The 20,246-nt window shown below is 34.4% G+C and overlaps 1 protein-coding gene across 1 annotated transcript in view; it reads left to right on the top strand.

Moving 5' to 3' along the window:
• The window catches only part of LOC135071738 (ras-related protein Rab-37), a 55,169-nt gene that overhangs the window by 32,053 nt on the left and 2,870 nt on the right, over positions 1-20,246 (top strand). Inside the window, exons 2-5 of the mRNA XM_063965524.1 lie at positions 9,314-9,688; positions 10,572-10,682; positions 15,731-15,839; positions 18,055-18,165. Coding sequence (XP_063821594.1) covers positions 9,473-9,688; positions 10,572-10,682; positions 15,731-15,839; positions 18,055-18,165 — 547 coding nt within the window. The 5' untranslated portion in view covers positions 9,314-9,472. The remainder of the gene's footprint in view (positions 1-9,313; positions 9,689-10,571; positions 10,683-15,730; positions 15,840-18,054; positions 18,166-20,246) is intronic.

Genomic DNA, 20,246 nt, shown 5'->3' with positions numbered 1-20,246 from the left:
GATCCAAATGACAGCCCGTACCAACATAGTTTGTCAATTTTGTTGACTTACAAACAAGGGTTTAACATCAAGAGTCAATTGACGTAGATAATTTGATGAGCTATCTTTAGAACCGCTTTTTCTCCCATAGATTTCCCGCTTTTTAAGATTTTCATGGTTGAAATTTTGGGTTCTTTTAAAGAAATTGTGTCTTGGAATTACTTAGTGATTAAAGGTACTGTCTACTACCCAATTGATTGATGATGATGATTAAGCTACTGCGCATTGAATAATAATTTACCATAGAAGCTACAATAAACACTATCCAAATTGCTATGTAGGTTAGATTTATTAGAAAATTTGATAGTTTTCGTTGCGGCAGTCATTCAGTTGAATTTCTTTTATTTGGTAATCGGAGGTACGAATTACTGATAAGGGCATCATTATAATATACGTAGTGTCAGTAGTATGAGATTAATAGTTGACTTTAGTTAGCAAAATTGCCAAGTCTACAAACTACATAGGCCACTAAAACGGTTTACGAACGATCGGTCCTGAACGATAATAAAATTAAGCCTCTCCGAACGCAAAGGAGATAGCTGAGCAAAGGCAGATTAGTTCACTACTAAATCGAGTTAGTTCCTTTGATCGAATTATCTAAGTAACGTTAACTTTCACTTTCTCCGTTGGTGATAAATGTTTCAAAATCTTTTTTAAAATCGAGCAAAAGACAGAATAATCTCTCAACGTGGAATTCCCAGGTGGGACAAACGTAATAAGTACTATAAAATAAAGTAAGTAATACAGAGTAGGTACCTATATTTTGCTCCCAAGTTTAGTTAGTTTTCCCTAAGACATTGCAATATTGAATCTATGGAAAAATAAATAAATTATTGCCTCAAACGTGCCTGAGTCAGCCACGTTAAGGTGTCACAGACATGACAGGATCAACAGAGCGTGATAAGTCTGAACTAGTGTTGTTACCTGTGTCACAATAACACATACGATTAGAAGAAGGCGTTACTATAGGTAGACGTGTTGCGCTATCCCCCGTATTCACAAACGATGCTAGCTTAAGTGAAGCAGCAAATCGAAAAAAGAGCTGTGATTGGTTCGTGTGTCACCCTGTGCTTCCACTGTCAGCATACCTCATAGTAATGTTTGTGGCGTATGTCAGCTATGTCGAACGAAGTCGATTGATGTCACTCGATACCACCTGACGTGTTCAACTCATGTCTCGGTAGAACAGATGACGGCAAATCCAGCTGAACACTGTGGCATCGTATGTAGCTCTAATAAGAGCGACTTTGCAATTGGACATTTAGTCTGGGTCGCACCTTGCACCATCTTACTTTAACAGTAATTATTAATCATAACCGGTGTTTTTTGTATGGAGTTTGACAGACTTTTGATGATAAACGTGTAACTTTATTCCTGTTATTGTCACCTCGCGGTATTAAAATTTTCGAGTCCGTGTTATTCAATAACGCTGTGCCGAACTTGGAAAGACTCGTTAGTGTCACAAAATGCCGAAGCTTAATTGTTTCGACGCCGAAATATTAATACGTTTTTCAATTTATTTCGACAAAGAGAATATTTAAACCAGATATAGGCCAAACGTTGAAGTTAGATTACATTTTAAATATCCCTGGTGTTATTATTTTCATATTTTATAAGTTCGAAAAGAACACAGACGAAGTATTTTTATAAGGACATATCAGTTTATTAAGTATTTCTCCTTGTTGTAACTTAGAAAAGAGCCTTAATAATAAGATCCCGTTGGCACCCTTTGAGTATGGAACCCTTTCAAAAAATGAACTCACGACCAACTATTTGATCTTTAAAGAAACGTCGAATAGTTAATAAACCTGTAAAACTGCTTAAGTAAGTAAATAACCACTCTGCTTCATCCCTTTACCTGTAGTTTCAGTGAGTTTTTTCAGAAAACTTTCTTCATTAAAGAACCTCGGTAATAAACAGATTATAACGAAGTCCATGTTTGAACTAGAACTAGTTTTGAACAGCGCAAAAGGTATTTAATTAGAGAACGGAATAATATTATGAGTAGATAGTTAATTATTTAACTTCGTAACATGAAGCTACTCGAACTCTCTGGTAACTTATGATCTTGAAGAGTGATTTTATAGTAGGTAAAATGAATTTATCAGGTACGCAATTTTACAAATGAATTTTTGTTGTTTTGTTTGATGTTAAATCGGGCGATTCTAGAAAGACCTTTAATTGAAAGATTATTGATTTCGAAAAGTAATTTTGTCTTTAACTGCCTTAAGAAGAACTCGCTTAATTTAAATTGTGAACAGTAAACAAACTTAAAACAACAGGCTAGGAAAGCTATTAAAATAAACAACAAAGATACTAATCTCATCGAAGTCTCAAAACATCGGGACAATTTGATGGCAATCGCGAAGTTTGAAAGGTTGATTACGTAATATTGCTTCGGAAAATTTCATAGTCTACGCCGCAGGGCTTGTTATTGGAAACGATCCTTTGATAATAATACCCAGGTTTGTTAGTTTCACCTGTATTGTTTTCAATTTAATACTTAAGTTCAAAGGGCGGCTAAGATTTAGTACTTCTCAATATGAATGAATCCTTTATGACACTGACATGAAACCCCCTTCTTTTTTTTAATCTAAACAATCTGTGCCCGCGCCGCGATTTCGTACATAAGCATGAAAACAGTTTGAATAATATTTCCCATTTTTGCAACATTTTTCTTTACTCCTCCACTCCACTCCACTCCAAAACCAATAGGGGCTATTGGTTTTAGGGTGATGTTATATAGCCTAAAGCCTTCCTTGGTAAATGGGCTTCAACATAAAAATAATTTTTTAAGTCAGTAGTTTCTGAGATTAACGTGTTCAAGCAAACAAACTCTTCATCTTTATATTATTAGTATAGTAACCTAATATACCCTCGGGTAAATAAAGTTAACAAAATCGTTCAAAGTTACAAGGATAATTCTTAGAATAAATTGTCCATAAAAATCTCTGAATATTAATAAAATAACATTACCGACATGAAAGTCGAACCTTTTCGTATCTCTTACGATAATGGACCTGAATATTAAAGGGGCTATACAGGGTGTTAGGTAAATGGGTTTATAAGCCGACACTAGCCCACGTTAAAATATGCATATAAATGGTATGGTGAAGTCAGAAAATTGATATCCTCATTTTAATTAAAATGAGGATAAAAAAGATAAAATTTATTTTAGAAAATTAAAATGATGATATCAAATTTCTAACTTCCACATACCATCTATATGCATGTTAATATGAGCTAGTGTCCGCTTATAAACCCATTTACCTAACACCCTGTATTATAACATTTTTGTTACAAAGCTCATCAGTCTCGTCGGATTAATATTTTATTCCGTTAGTCTTTTTATGAATGTGAAATAAGAGGCGGTTTATTTAAAGAATTGAATCCATTATTATTTAATGGTCATTATAATTTTACGTCATGAACATGAGCATTTTAGAGGAGTCATGGAAAAGTTACTGTAAGAAGTAGGTACAGTCGAGTTCATAAATATAATATTGGCAAAGTCAAATGTTTCAAAATAGTGTAGCGCAGTAACTCAGTCAATACTGCGCTACGGCAACATGTCACATGATTACATTTTATTGATGTATGAGTTTGTATTGAAATGAATATGTATGATCGTTAAAAGGCTAACAATATTTTGAAATATTGGCACTGCCAATATATTTATGAACTCGACTGTACATAGGTACTATTATTTAATTTTAACAATCTTTATTAATTATCTTTTTGAAGTACTTTGTTCTTATAAAACTAGACACTTTGGTAGCTTACGTATTAATTACCAAGAGATATTTTAAACATTTAATTTTAACACACGCTAGAAGCCGTTGACGAAGCTTATTGCAGTAGTACTATTCAGTACTACTGCCTAGAATCAGAATCCTGTACTAAGCTTACATCACACATAAGAAAAGCCACAGCTTTTAAATACATTCTTGCCTACTTATTCCGTGAAAGAAGAATGAAACATGATTTATTATTACGTATCAGCAATGTACGAGTGCTAACTGTATTATGTACGAAGCGAGAAAAAATGAGATTTCTTAAAACCTTTATAAGGGCGGCGAAAGTTGTAACAGCATTGACGACACAATCCAGGGGACAGAGGCGGTGACAATAGGGTTGTCACGCTGCTATTCCCGGAAATAATAAACGTGTTTTTTAATCAGACAGCCAAGAAGTAAGATGTGATTTTTAATGTAGAAAACCTGCCAAAATATATTTTAGTGACTTATGTTAGGTAGATCATAGGCATATTGTTTTAGTACCTACATTTTGAACTCGTCAAAACCGTTGTTTTCTTATGGTCTTTATTTATTGTGTAGCAAACATTAATTAAATCTTTTGATGAAGTTTTTTTTTCGCATTAAACTAGTCCACTCTTGGTTAAATAGCTTGGCAATTTGGCATAGCTTATAATCCTTCGCTGCGTTATTTCTTGTCGTTGGCAACCCTACCTGTAGGTAAATTACGTCTCGTTTTGCTTATTACGTAGACGGCGCCCTTTTGTGAAAAGCTGAGGGAAAGTCCATTCGTAGTAGCATCTGGAAGTTTCCCTTTGGTACGTGGTATTTAGTTTCGTCATTGGGAAATCTGATTGTATTTATAGAAATACTTTAAGCTATAGGTATAATTTTAGTTATGTAGTTGAAATGCTGTGTTATTGTGTGGTTACTATTTAAGCGACTCGTGCGTGAAACTACAACGCTCTGCGTAAATAAGCTCTCTAAGTAAATAATGTCTTACTCAAATAAAGTAATGTAGCGTGAGACATAAAGTAGGTTTGTTTTTTAAATATTAATAGACTTAATAAGTCCCGTTTGTAAATACATTTATACTTTACTTATTATAAACCTGAAGAGTTTGTTTGTTTGAACGCGATAATCTCAGGAACTACTAGACCGATTTCAAAAATCATTTCTGATATGAATCATGATCCTGAGTGCTATAGGCGAAGCAGGGGCTGAGCGCTAGTTTGTGTGTAAAGCTCAGCCTCAGTATAACTGGTATAACCATGATCCGTCCGTATTACAAAAAGATCTAAACGTCTAATTGCATATACAACTCGATTTAGGTATAAGTTAATATTCATGATTGATTTATTCAAACTTCAGCGTAGATTATTCCTAGTGATTGAAATATTCAAATTCAGCAAAAGCTTAAAGCGTCAAATTGAATTGCGATTTGAGCATCGATTCTATAGAGTTTTAAAAGATGGCATCTTTCTTTTAAAAGATCTTGAAAATCCGAACACGATTTTATCAAATCTGAATTGTTTTGCCTATCATGTTAAAATCTTCGGATTTCTCATACTTCAGCTCCTTTTGTTCAATTCGTCGAATCTTTTTTGGTGGTTCTATGTATTATTTCAGTAGTTTTTCAGAATCCGGAAAATACTCACAATATATTTTTATTTTATTTATTTAAACTTTTACCACATACATACATACAATGAATTGTGGCGGACTAAATGCCGGATGGCATTCTCTGCCAGTCAACCACGGGTCATGCAGGAAGAATGAGGCGGTGCACGGTGCAATTGATTGTTGTTAACAAACGATGATTCTTTGTTTGTTTGAAAGGATCATTACAAGCTTTTATTTTTCAGTGCTCAGTGCTTTTTAAAATCCTGAAAAAAATATTTTCTTTAATATATCAACTTAAACAGGTTTTAAAGTGATACGCGTATAGATAATATTGAAATAAGATTACTGACAATTCGATAGGATCGCGCCCTCGACGCTCCAGTCAGCCTATGACCACGGCCGGTGCAATCCGGTCGAAACGTCAGGCAAATACAGGTAAGGTACTTGATACAAATAAGGCCTACGTTCTAATAAGGCCTATACATCAGAAAACACAGATAAATAAATCCAACCGGGATAATACTTCAGGGACACGTACTCATATGTCCTAAAACCCGGTAGAGTGCAAGAGCGTCCCGATCCACGATCCCAGCACCAATTGGCACGCGTTCTTCTAAGGTGGTGGGTGATTTCGTGCTCTCTTATAAAAATCTGCCGATTTCATCTTAAATTTTCGGTAAAATGACGCTGTTTTATATGAAGCTTTTCTTAGTAATCGTTTCTAAATATTTCTTACTAGCTAATAATTGCCTTTTTTTGTACTACTGGCTATAGATGCATTATTTGTAAATTTTTAAAGACAACAAGAGCGAGATGTCTAATAAGGCCTAGGCCTTATTTCAGCATGGTAGGCCATATTAGATACTTATGTCAACACCTGATTACGGACAAATTCATTAAACTAAATGAGTCAAAGAGTAACTAAATATTTATTTAATAAGAATGTTACTAACAGCACAGAAAAGAAAAAGAAAACAGAGTCGAAAAAAATTACTAAACCCGTAAAAAAAAGAAACAAAATTCAAAACCAATAAAAAATAAGAAAAAAAAGCCGTATGTATAATTCTAAAGGAAAGGAGAATAAAAGCTGGTATAATCATACCTGTCTTGAAGACAATGTAGCAGATATGCTACCATAAAGGACTGCTTTTGGTGGTATCACAAAGATTGTGTAGGAGTTCGTAAAGATGATTCAGAAGCCTTTTTATGCCCTGGTTCTAACAAAAATTGAGATCTCATTTTGTTTACAAAAATTCGAGAATAAATGATGTTCCTAAACTGATTTATTTAAAAGGTTTTATGCGTAGGCCTTATTCGAACACGGTGTTTTAATAAGCCCTATACAAAAAAATAATATTGTTTGTTTTTGATATTTTTTTTGATAATTTAAGTAAGGAATCATTACTTTGTTACTACGAATATTTAATTTTATCTATAATTTGTGTATTATTCTTAATAAGCGGAATTTAAGTTTATCTAGAGATATACAGTATATTTCTGTTTACTTGGTATGTAAAATTTTGATAATGCAAACAAATCGACGTGTTTAATGTTATAAGACTGCATTTTGTTTAATACAACTTCAATTTTAAGGTCTACAGGCATTTGAATCATATAGGCCTTATTCCGTGTAGGTGATTTATTAAAGCCAAAATCAGTGGTTTCGTAATTTGCTAATTTTGAATAGATTTAGTTAAAAATTGTGCTATTTTTTGTAATATTGCTAAAATTAAAGGATGGAAGAAGTTAATTAACCTTGTTTTTGTTGACTGGCGTTAATATTTATTGAAATATAAGCATTTAAAGTTAGGTAGGCCTTATTTGTATCAAGTACCTTATTTCAATACCGCATATCGCGGTAAAACCTGTTTAAATGAATTAAATTATGCAACGCATAAAAGTAAAGTTTTAAATTATTATGTTTTTCATATTTTTGCCGAAAATACACATTATCTATTTTGCCTATACTCACAGAACAAGGCTATGAAAACAAGGCCACGGCTCTAAAGTCCCGACTACACCGACCTTACGTATCCATTGTGCCACGGCCGCGAACTAACGTAGTTAAAACTACGTTACTTCAATGCCGTGTGCACCCAACTTTAAACAAGCTAACAAGGGTGACACGGTAGATATTCGTGCTATTTACCATATACGCGTGTTATTTAGTTCATAATGTACATAAAAGTGAGAATATGGAAGATCCACTTCGATTGCCTTCTGCGGATAATGTACCTACCGACTTCAAAAATACTTAGGTACTTGTAAACACTTGTAAAGGTAGAAGTTAGTTTATTCCAGTTTATTCATACTAATATTACTGGTACTTATCATACACATACTTATTTAAATAGGTTGTAAGACACAAATGATAAAACAACTTAACAATACTTAGGTAAGCTACATATTTTTTCCAGGAAATGAAAACAATTTTCCTTTTTTGTTCTTCAACTTACGACACGTGTACTTAATTTATTTTATGTCTAAGTAGGTATACCTAATTAAATTAGAAGGAGGAATATATTATTCTCTACTAATATTACAAATGCGAAAGTTTGGATGTCTGGATGTTTGTTACTCTTTCACGCAAAAACTACTGAACAGATTTTGATGAAACTTTACAGTAGGTATTATTGTTTATAACCGAGAATAACATATAGGCTATAATTTATGACGATCTGTGGCAAACTAAATTTCACGCGGGTAAAGCTGCGGGCAAAAGCTAGTATCGATTATGAAAAAAAAATCGATCATCGAAACATAAGTTCACTTTTTGAGGATTTTCCATTCTGAACAAATAAACCTACGACTAGTTTTACTTTGACTGTGCCGTCAAAATGAATAATGGTACAATCATAACAAAACGATGAAATGTTGAACGCCAACCTCTACATAATTAAACGTAACAATTAAATCCGCGTAACAGGGCTGTTTGTTCAGCCCCCACTCCCCTGGGACTGTCAACATTGTTACATTGTCACATTGTTGTGTGACAACAATTATATGGCCAAGTTTCTCAAATATCAAGATACGGTGTCAAAGGGAGACCGTTAAACTGATTGTAACATGAGTATACTGTAGAGTTAGTTGTTAGAGATGTTTGGGGTTTAGTTATAAAACTATCTTAACCGTTTGAATGTTATAGATGTGTTTAATAATATTAAATAAAACCACTGTTCACTATAGAAGAGTTATTTTTCTCAAAAGTGTTCTTTGTCACTTCGCTTTCGTCTAACTAAATGATTAGAACGGATCAATACATGTACCTGGTTACTAAATTGATATTTTTAGCTTGATCGTGCTCACTAACCGACTTCACAAAAAAGAGGAGGTTTTTATCTGATCAGTATAATTTATTTTCTATTTCATATCTCAATTCAGAAACTGGAGGAAAAGTTATTGAATCAATTCTGTTGAAGCAATAATATTTATCTTATATCGTATAGCAAGTTAGTTGTCATGCGGCACAAAAGACATGTAACTGTCCAATATTTCCATGAATCTTTCGACTCTTCAACGTGTACACGTGTAAATAATACTTGACACGAAATCATTTTCCTCCAACTCAGAACTCGATACCCGCACGCTTCGTTTCTTCCTTTATTTCTGATTTCCTGATTTCGGACCAGTTTATAATACTTTTATTTTCCTCATTACACCCGTATTGTGTGCCTTGTTTAACTTCGGCACCATTAGCCAAATAAAAGATGGAAAATACCACCAATACGTGTCCCTGACTTCCATCAAACAACTCTACTAAGCACCAAACATTTTAAATCATATCAAAAACACATCATAAAAAATCAAACTATTAACAATATTGTTTATTATTTTCCACTTTAAGCATCTCAAGAATTTCAATCACACGAAAGCTGCAACGATTCTCTCCATGACAGCCATTTGTTTTTTTTATTCGAATTTAATGTGGATGAGGAATAAAGTGAAATAAAAAAACATTAAAATGTGACTGGCAACCAACAAAACTACATCAGCTACAGATTGAAAAAACTAAAATAATTGACATCAGTTCGAGTTTCAAAAGTATAAAAATAAAAATGTGGAATCCAAACTCCGTGGACAACAGGCAGATGGAAAAACGCGTGATAGTTGGAAGGGTCCGGCCAACGTGGGCTAGGAACCTTCCAGAAGCTAGAGAGGACGATGATAAAAATGACCAGGAGGGGGTCATGCCTCACAGTGAACCTCCGAGCCCTACGGAACCCTGGGAACAGCAGGGAAAGCAAGAGGACAAATACGAGGTCTTTGGCAAAGTAAGTAAATGATTTTTTACTGACCTTAGGTACGTTTATTATAAAAGAGGTATAAAATTTAAAACAACAGACGCTGTATTTGAGTAACTATATTTGAGTAATTTTAAAACGAAATCCCGGGCTGAAGCCCTCGTTAGCATGGGCATAATTTTATTTACTTAGGTACTTGCTCTATGAATTTAATTTTATTGAACTTTGTATGATGTTTTAAATATTTCAATAATGCTTTATAATGAAAACATTATTCGGCGGACTTGTTTAAAATAGATTCCTCGTTAAGTTTGGATTAACTATTTATTTATCATACTTCATACTGTATAAATTTATGAAACAATTCAAATTCCTGGTATAATTAAATTGGCACAAATAGGAAATATAATTTTATCTCCGCTTTTAACCGCAATAGTTTGCATTGTCACTATTTGATTATGTCGCGGTAATTTTGGGTGAAAATGGAAACAACAATTTTGATTTCACAATGATTTTCCCAAAATATTATTCGTATCCTTTACCTTTTTGCCATTTCTACCAAAACTCTAAGCATAAAGGACAATAATACCTCGTCGTTTTTTTAAAAAGGATGACAATCTGTATTTCCACACTTTATTTCCTCAACATGTAGTCCATAGCCATGAATAGTGGAGGGATCTTTACTCTTTTTTATTTTTAAAGTAGAGTTCTAAGGCTGGTTTAAGTGTCACGCGGACTGTCAGTACAGATCGCTCCGGAACGCATTACTCTAAAACGCTCCCTAGAAGTTCATACAGATTGGCCGTGCGGAGCGGGTCCGCACCGGACGGTCCGCGTGACACTAAAACCAGCCTAATCTATGCACGTCTATAAAGGTCTACACGTATTTATTTCCCTGTCTATCGATTTCCAGGTGATGCTGCTAGGAGACAGCGGGGTGGGGAAGACCTGTATGCTGGTACGCTTCCGCGATGGCACCTTCCTGGCCGGGAACTACATATCCACCGTCGGGATCGACTTCCGGGTATAGGAAACTGAACTTAGACTAAGCGATTTATGGTTTGATTTTCTTTGCCTACGGAAATCTCAATGTTCCTAATTTTTTTTTTATTTGGAGCGTAAAGTGATAAAAACTTCAATTGTTTTAGCTTTTAGGATCTTATCACAAGGAAATGAGATTCATAATGAGATGGGGACTTTTTTCCAATGCCTGATAAAAGAAAGCGCGCTTTTCACACGAGCGTGTCGTCGTTCCGTGAATTTACGCTGATGCACATGATGGTTCGCGCCGTGAAGTTTGTGAAGTGTCCCTCGTCACTCGCAAAATTCGAAGCTTTTCCCGCACATAAGTACTCGTATCGAAAATTCGTAACATATTTCGAGTAGATTAATTTGCATAATTGCTCTTTTTGACGCGTTTTTGTGTCGTTACTACTCAGGTTGGGTTGCACCATCTTAATTTAACTTTAGCAAACGTCAGAAATCTATCAAATTGCTTAAAAATACATCGGTTGTCGTTATAGTTACGGTTAAAGTTAGGTAGTGCAACTCAGCCTAAGACCTGATAAATTGAAAATACTGACCTAAGTTTGCATTCCATGACCTCTACTCTAATAATTATTAAGTCTTCCAAAGCTTAAAGATTTTTTCTGCAGCCTGAAGGATCTCTTTACTTATTTAAATTAGCCCGGGATCGTGTCAGATTTGGAGAGCCCTAGATGTAACGTTAAGTACCTAAACTAATTAATTAAAGTTACATACATAAAAAAAACATCCTGTATCTTAATAAACGATGGGCACTCGAACTAAATAAAGGACAAAATAAAAGCCTACAAAGTCACGAGTCCAGCGCAGTAAAAACTCTATCAAAGCACTTTACAAATTGATACTAAAAGGCAAAGGTTTTAAAACGGCACGTGTACGTGTAGGCATTACACGATATCGGGTATTATGGAGATGCAGCTCGGAGGTAATAAAATTTCCTATGGTTTGTCACAGGTTGTGATTGTGAAACGATAAAATTTTCCACGTGTAGTAACGTTTTTACTTTATTAATAACTCTACGTAATATCATTATAGACAGGTATGCGCGTTATAAATGATATTCATTTAATTTTGTTAGTTAAGTTTATAAATATGTGCATAAACTTATGACTTATGTATTAAGTAGGCTATCTTAAGCATTATTATTGGTAATTTCATAGGTTTAATTGGACGTTATTTAATCTGATACTGATATCATTCCGAAACTAAAAAAAAACTTGAAACGTGTATCCTTGTTAGCCGTTGCATCTTTCTTTACTTGGCAGAAATTATTAAAAACCGACTAACAATGAAAATAATCATTTAGTTAACTTCCATCTTCTCAATTACCATATTAATACTGACCATAAAAGAAAAATTCATGACCGTCAAGGGTTCCAAGTTCAAATTAGCCAGTCACGTGTTGCAAGCGGACGGGTCGCCTCCACGCCATTGGTGTTTGAAGTTTGGCGCGCTTTTTCCGTTCCCGCCCCTCGCTGTGACAGCACTGAATACTGATTGAATCGAATCGACTGCGCGCGTGAGTGATTTATTGTTAGCAATGGTGCCCGATTTTTTGCTTGCTAACTTTTTGCAATTTTGATTTATGGATGCTGTCACTGAGCGCCCATGAGTTTTAGATTGGGAGTAGGTTTACGTCATCTTTGTTATTGTAAATACCTAGGTGGGAAGGTCATAAACAAATTAGGCTATGGTTTTGATATTTTAATTAGTAATTAGACTAAAGGATGATGGGCACAAATGTATGGAAAGTGGTACCCGGTCCAATAGCCATAACCAATATATATTTCAAAAGGCCTTTAGATGTAGGAAAATATCTGCTATGGGGCCAGTTCTAATTCACGTTTTGAAAGCAGTAATTCCACTAAGTATTATAAGAAAGTATAACACAATCATCCATGTATACGAGTATGTACTATGACTACAATCTATTAATATAACTAAAAGAAGCATTGAAAAGGAAAGTATTATACCTACGACGAACTACCCAAGCTATTAGCCCTTGATTCTCTTTCATCATCATCATCATGATCATTTTAGCCATAGAACGTCCAGTTGAACATAGGCCTCCCCCAATGATTTCCACAATGGCCGGTTGGTTGCAGCCTGCATCCAGCGTATTCCCGTTACCTTTATGAGGTCGTCGGTCCATCTTGTGGGTGGACTTATTGGGTCTTGTGGGTTTATTCACTTTAGCAACCCATAATAAAATCCTTAAGAAGTAATAAAATTCTAACCCGTTTATTAATAAAATTAAGTTACACCCTAGTTGAACTCTGGCTTAATTGTCATTTGGTATGGAAATGTCATTTTAATCCATGGTTCATCCTAGATGTAACTTTTTATTAATAAGGGGTAGTAGTTCTTCAAATAAAAATATTTATTTCACAATTATCCATAAATATTTATAGAGTCAAGGAAGGATGCTGGAGCGGTAAACAATGAAGGGTTCTCGCATAACCTAGGTACCTACCATACGATGGACACGTGTGATACTTCGACTACACAAAAAGTATGTTTATCTTCGAACGCAACCAGATCTGAGGCTGGTGGCCATAGTAAATGTTGTTCGTCTTGGTAAGACCTTTCAAATGACACTACAAACATAACTATTCGAGCCGGGTATCATTCTGCAAAAAAGTATGTTTATCTTCGAACACAACCAGATCTGAGGCTGGTGGTCATAGTAAAAGTTGTTCGTCTTGGTAAGACCTTTCAAATGATACTAGAAGCATGTCTATTAGAGCCGGGTACCATTTTGCCCATTGTCCTTAGTTAGGTATTGTTAATTCATTTTAAATATGTGAGTAACTTGTAACTTAATTTTCCTCCCAGTGTATGTCTATTTATTAATAAACCACTATTATCTAATCACTCATTATCATCGAATTAATCATTAACTATATGACGATATTCAAGCATCCTCTCTAGCTCTACCATCATAAATCATCTCTAGGGTCATTGTCAAATTTTGCGCAGGTAAATGTAACTTAAAATCATATTTTTTTCAAAATAAATATATGCTTAAATATTACTTTTTTCTATGTCCGTGTCCGTTATAACAACTGAATTATTATCTATTACAGTTTGCCGCGATGTTTAACCAATAATTTAAGATTTATTCCAGATTTAATGGATCAGGGTGAAAAAAAATACAACTTTGTTACCATTACGTTTTACCTTTTATTATGAAATTAAACAAGTCAGTCGCAAATATTTTGGGACTAATATTAAACAGTATTATATCTTTTACATATATTTAGAACCATAACAGTCTTTTTTTAAGTTTAACAATCATCAATCTAAACTCTTAAACAACTCTGTTACTTCTTGAATATTAAAATACCTTAAATTCTACTTAAGTCCTCCAAATATCTATTTATCAGCAGCTAACTGGAACATAATACTGTGAAACTATCTAATAAATTAACGCATCGCGATATTTGCTATATTATATTGACTAGCTTTTCTTTCAAATCTTACTATGTTCTTTAATCTTTGGGACAGAAAAGTAACAGAGTTGTAACACAGTAACATAGTTGTTATTTTTATTGAATAATATGTAATAATTTGCACTTATTGAGCTTGAGATCCAAATCACTTCATCAAAACATTAACTTATGACTGTAATTTATCAATCAAGAGCTTACTTTCTTATAGATTCCTTATCTTTATAGTAATAAAAATTAGATTTTCTTGGAAGAGTAGCTGAAAATTTGAAATAACTTATTTCTTAAGTTTAACTAAGGGATTATCAAATTAGTAGTATACTCTTTTACCTTTGCAGACTTTTTTAGGTTCTGGAACAACGGCAAGTAAATTATCAAAAGCCTCATAGGATAAATCACTTAATTAATTTGAATTTTGTTGCATTATCGTCGATTGCCTTAAAAAAATTATTTTAACGTCTTTTTCTTGATTATTTCTACGGCGTTCTCGGGTGTCGTCGCTGCTTCTCAGCAGGCGTTAGAGGCATTTTAATAACGTAAATATCCTGTAACAATGAGTTTTTGGGGTTATTAATATTTATTATTTCGATTTATTTGTATAAAACAAAGTTACACATTGCTTGAACTTTTTAAATTGCAACTGATTAAAAAACAGTAATTGAAACATAATATTTTAGCAAAATTAAAGAAAAATATAATGGCATAAGCAACTCTGTTACTTTCAAAACAACTCTGTTACCACACGCTAGTAACAGAGTTGCAGCAACAGAGTGGTAAATTTTACATTCCATTATACACCAGTCAAAAAATAAAGCGTGTAGCAAAATATTTCGTTCACATTTAACACATTTACCCCTTAGACAATATACTGAACGTAAACTAATGAAAAAACATTCATTTACTTACGTGAATAGGTAGGTAACAAAGTGGATGCGCAATAAAAACACGCAGCACGTTCAACACCTTGCGGTCGACTGCCGAGCGACTTACCTCTCCTCCCGATCTAACGAACTCCCACGACGAATGCAGACATCCCACCCAAGATTAAACAATATCCAAAATACCGCCATTTCCATTTTGAGTCGTGAATTAGTTAGTAACATAGTGGTCCAGGTGGTTCCAGATAGTACGTGGGACAAAGTTTAGAAAATTATTTAAAAAGTATATTTTATACTGACTGATTTTAAAACATATTTTATTGAATATTTATAATACTCTGTTTACGATGATAATTTATTTTAAGAAGGTTACTATAGTAGAAAATGCAATTATTTGATGTTTATTGTAACGGAATGCTACATGGGACAGGTACAATTTGTAAGGAAAACCTTTCTGTTACCAATAATGACCACTCTGTTACTTTAAAAAAAATTAAAAATATTGAAACTTGAGTCGTTATTCCAATAATGGATGTTCGCTAATGCGATGTATTTTGTATTTAATACATAATTCGTAAAGGATTTTGACATTATTACTAACAAAAAAATAGAAAATGTTGAGGGACACGTTTACCTGCGCAAAATTTGACAATGACCCCTCTACATTTTCATTTGGTACAACTATCGCCATCTGTTCGCAGAACAAAGTGGTAACCGTCGACGGCATCAAGGTGAAACTCCAGATTTGGGACACGGCCGGCCAAGAGCGATTCCGAAGTGTGACACACGCATATTATAGGGACGCCCATGGTAAGAATATTAAGTAGAACCTTTTATAGTACCTATTCATATTGGTATTTATTCTCAAAAGTATATTAATACACTGGACAATCGACTAATTACAGTATATTTCATTCGAGTCAAGCTACAAATGAGACCAGTAGCGCCATCTAGTTCACACATAATAAACCACTCGAAGCGTTGAGGAGAGCTTGTAAACAACTGTAGTCGCAAATAATCCTGCTTATCTACATGAGGTTGGTAGGTGTACAATTGTACATGACTGTTAAATAAGGAAACATTTTTTTTTTCAATTTAATTTAGAAATAGAACGCGCGGTATTTCTATACCACAGAGTAGCTAATCAGACCACGCATTCAGTAGTCTAGACATGCCACAAATCCATTCCATTCCATCCATTCGCGAGTGAATTGGCCTCGACCCGGTGCGTGTGCGCAATCCAACCTCAACGTCAAACCGGATCACGTGTGGAGTGCGCGCACATATGGGCCACTCCCAGCAGTTAGCACATCATTAGTTCGCTAATGATCATTATCCTGTTGGGAACGAGTATAAGGAATAATGTGGAGAACTAAAAATATCCCATAACATCCGATGGCGATAAGTGTTTATTACTTACTGAGAGTGTAGAGTCCTTTTTGGTATTATGAATTATTGTTTGAAACGGAAATAATCACAATTTAAACTTTAATGTTATCTTACATTAAAGTTTAATTATCATAAAAGTATTGCAATAAATATAGATCCTAATAATACTTAAACTAAGCTTTTATATTCCCTAAGAATAAACAAGCTTTCCTGGAAATGATTACTACCTACCCTCGCAATTCAACGAGCAACGTATTTCCGCTTTTAAGCCACCGTTCTGCGTCTTGTCAGAAGAAATAAAGCTTTTCTAAGCTTTTATAAAGTTGATATTATGCCTTTGTCGCAAGAAACAATAATACTCTCACAAAGGAATAACATTTTTTGTCTTCGATTGCAAAAGGTTTCCTCGTAATCATTATCATCTAAAGTCATCTTTTCTCCATTCCAAAACCTCGATGTTTTGTCTAGTTTAGCCTAGGATTTGACCTAATCTTCCTTTGAGACAGTCCCACTTGGACTGCAGAGATCGCACGGCTCCATAATTAATTTTAAAAAAAAATAAAACCGACTTCAAATGCGTGAACACAAAAAAAAACTAAAAATAAAAATATTGCGTATAAAAAAGTTCATCCCCAATTTTCCACCCTTGGGGGTGAAATATTTTCTTCAAATTCGCATGAAACCACCCTTTTGATAATACCTATTCAACAAAAATATAATCGTTCAAATTGATTTATAATCGGCGGAGATATTGCGTATAAAAAAGTTCATCCCGAATTTTCCACCCTTGGGGGTTGTTTTTTCTATTATTAAATTTAAATGGGACCACCCTTGAGGTATACGCCGAACCTATACGTGCCTATACGCCGAAAAAAGATTTGTTCAAATCGGTTCATAATTGGCGGAGTTATCGCGTAACAAACACAGAAAAAAAAAAACATACGGGTCGAATTGAGAACCTCCTCCTTTCTTGAAGTCGGTTGAAAATAGATTTCTCACTGTCGTTTAATTTAAAAAATAAAACGGTCAAGTGCGTATCTTTGACACCACCAGGCTTCGACATAGGTACTAAATAATATGTAAATAAGAATATTTTTTCCAAAGAGTCTCTGTGTTATCTTTATTTATTTCTTCTTGCATCGTTAGCATGAAATATAACATTCCATACGCAAACATGGTACAGCTGTATAAAATTTCCCAAGGGACATGAAAAGCCCTCTTATTAAGAGAAGTCTACAATTTTTAAGCTTCACTGTCGCGACATTGGCAAACTGCCAAAAGCTACGCCATGTGATAAGTGAAATGTTCCATTATAAGATGCACCATGGTGGGTTTACGTAGGTATAGGTTTTGCATCTGCATATTACATTGCATGGATAATCTGGATTATGTACGACACAACGAACAAAGCTCTCGTTTCGATGTTTAATGACTTGGAGGTCCAGTAAGATAATGCATTAAATACTCATTATGGAGACCTGGACCTAAGTAATTACTTCTTGCTGAAACTTCGTTAAATAACTGATTTTTGAGACTTATGGCAAAAAATATACTGCAAAGAAAAGGCCTAATAATTTTCATAGAACTTTAGAGCATTTTTCAGCAATAACAATGTGTCTTTTTCTTTAATTAACAGCGTTACTGCTGCTCTACGATGTGACGAATAAGACGAGTTTCGACAACATCCGCGCATGGCTCGGGGAAATCCGGGAATACGCTCAGGACGACGTCGTCATCATGCTTTTAGGTAAAGTGCTGATAAAAATGCTACAAAACTTCCAATTATTCCTACAGAAACGTCTCGCTTCACGCTTTTTTCAGGTATCAACTCTTAACTGCTCCAATGAAATTAAGTGAACTTATTCAAATATTTTGCGAAATGCAGGAAAGTAAGTAAGTAAGTACTTAGATAATTTTTTTTTTTTGTAAAAGGGATAATTGAACTTTTATGAAAATATCATGCCGGTCATTAGAGACATAGCTACCTATTTATCTTCCTAATTATAGGTACTTACTAGAAAACAATTTACCAGTTACTTAGTTAATCTCGTGGCAAGCCGTGGAAGTCGTTTAACGTTTTCATCCTTTGAATCCGGAACTTTGTACTTAATTTCTATCAAAATGTTGTTTATTAGAAAATTCCCCTGGACAATTGATTAGCCGTCACTCGACTCGACCCTTGCACTTGTCGGCTGTCGACACTCAAGTGGCCTTTGTTCCTTTTGTTGTCTTATTTCTTTATTGCTTCCAAGAAAGACGGTGTTACGCCAGCCAACCTTTGTCCTCGGCTTCCCACGATGTGATTACCCAGCCACATAAGGAAAGTAAGACGCTTCCAGGGTATTTACGAGGCTACTCGAGTAAAAAGTTTTGGGCTCTGAATGGTATTTTATACAGGGTGGAAACGATAAGTGATCTCACTCGATTATTTCTAAACTATACAAGATATCCAATAAATGGTTACTGATCCTGAAAGTGCTTCACGAGCTCTATCCAACGGTATCAATAATAGTTTACAAAATAAACTGGATCTATCTGAAAATTCAATGTTTCCAGTCTCCATACATTTAGTAAAACCACAGTTTATTAAAAACTATAGGTAGAAGATATCCAAAAACTGGTTACTGATCCTGAAAGTGCTTCACGAGCTTTATCCAACGGTACCAATAATAAGTTCTAAAATAAACTGGATCTATCCGAAAATTCAATGTTTCCAGCTTCCATACATTTAGTACTGCCACAGTCATGGCACTCATGTCTCGATAATATTATAGCAAGTAAAGCTTAAAACCAATGTTTTCCATGAATAATTTTAAATAAGAATGCAATTTACGAGTTAATTTTAAGTGTTTATTATTTAAAATAAAAAAATTAACACTTCTAATATTATGTGGCTGGCATAGTGGCATACATTTAGTATGGAGGCTGAAAACATTAAATTTTCGGATAGATCCAGTTAATTGTGTAACCTATTACTGATATCGTTTGAAAGAGCTCGTGAAGCACTTTCAGGATCAGTAATCAGTTTTTCGATATCTTGTATAGTTTAGAAATAATCGAGTGAGATCACTTATCGTTTCCACCCTGTATAATGTAGGTTGATAGGTTCCACGTGGTTTTTTAGTAATGTAAGTAGGTTGTGGTAAAATTTTGGTAATCTTATGAGTGGTATTTTAGCAGTAAGAGCAAGAGTTGATACGAGTAGGTACTTATGATATTAGATAGATAAGTTTAGATTTAAGTGGCTTTAGAGACTGCTAAGGTTTCTGCCACGACTTGTGATAGTGTCACCCGATTACTATCAATCTGGAAAATTTACCATTCTTTGAATACCTTACAAGATAATATAACAAAAGTTAACTGCTGAGTGCTGACAAATCGTACCTATATAAGGTGTTATTTTTTGTACTGATCATACTTTACCAACGCATCTAATAAAATCATACAAATACAACCCAAGTGTTTTTAAAAAAAAATTCAGGCTAGTTTTTGTTTTTACTTTTCCTAACAAAAAAAAGATATTATTTTTACAACCATCCTGTCTTCACTCACTGCCTCTCTCTCTTTCTTTACTCATTTCATTCATACGAGTACGAACAATGGCCGCGCGCATTCATTCAACGTTCACACACATAAAGGTTAGATTACACTAAACCTACGTTACCAAAAATTATCACTCGTGAGTATGTACGATGTTACGTCATATTAATAGGTACTACGCGCTGGGAGAAACAAAATCTAGCCACATAAGTAGGTAAATAAGTGTATTTTCATTAGTGTAATAGCGGGGGACTTTTCCAACGAACCGAGGCGAATCATCCGCGTTAA

Source organism: Ostrinia nubilalis, chromosome 5 (assembly GCF_963855985.1).
Source record: "Ostrinia nubilalis chromosome 5, ilOstNubi1.1, whole genome shotgun sequence".
NCBI classification, from domain to species: Eukaryota; Metazoa; Arthropoda; class Insecta; order Lepidoptera; family Crambidae; genus Ostrinia; species Ostrinia nubilalis.
The sequence above is the reverse complement of the archived record's forward strand: the minus strand, read 5'-3'. Positions and strand labels throughout refer to the sequence as shown.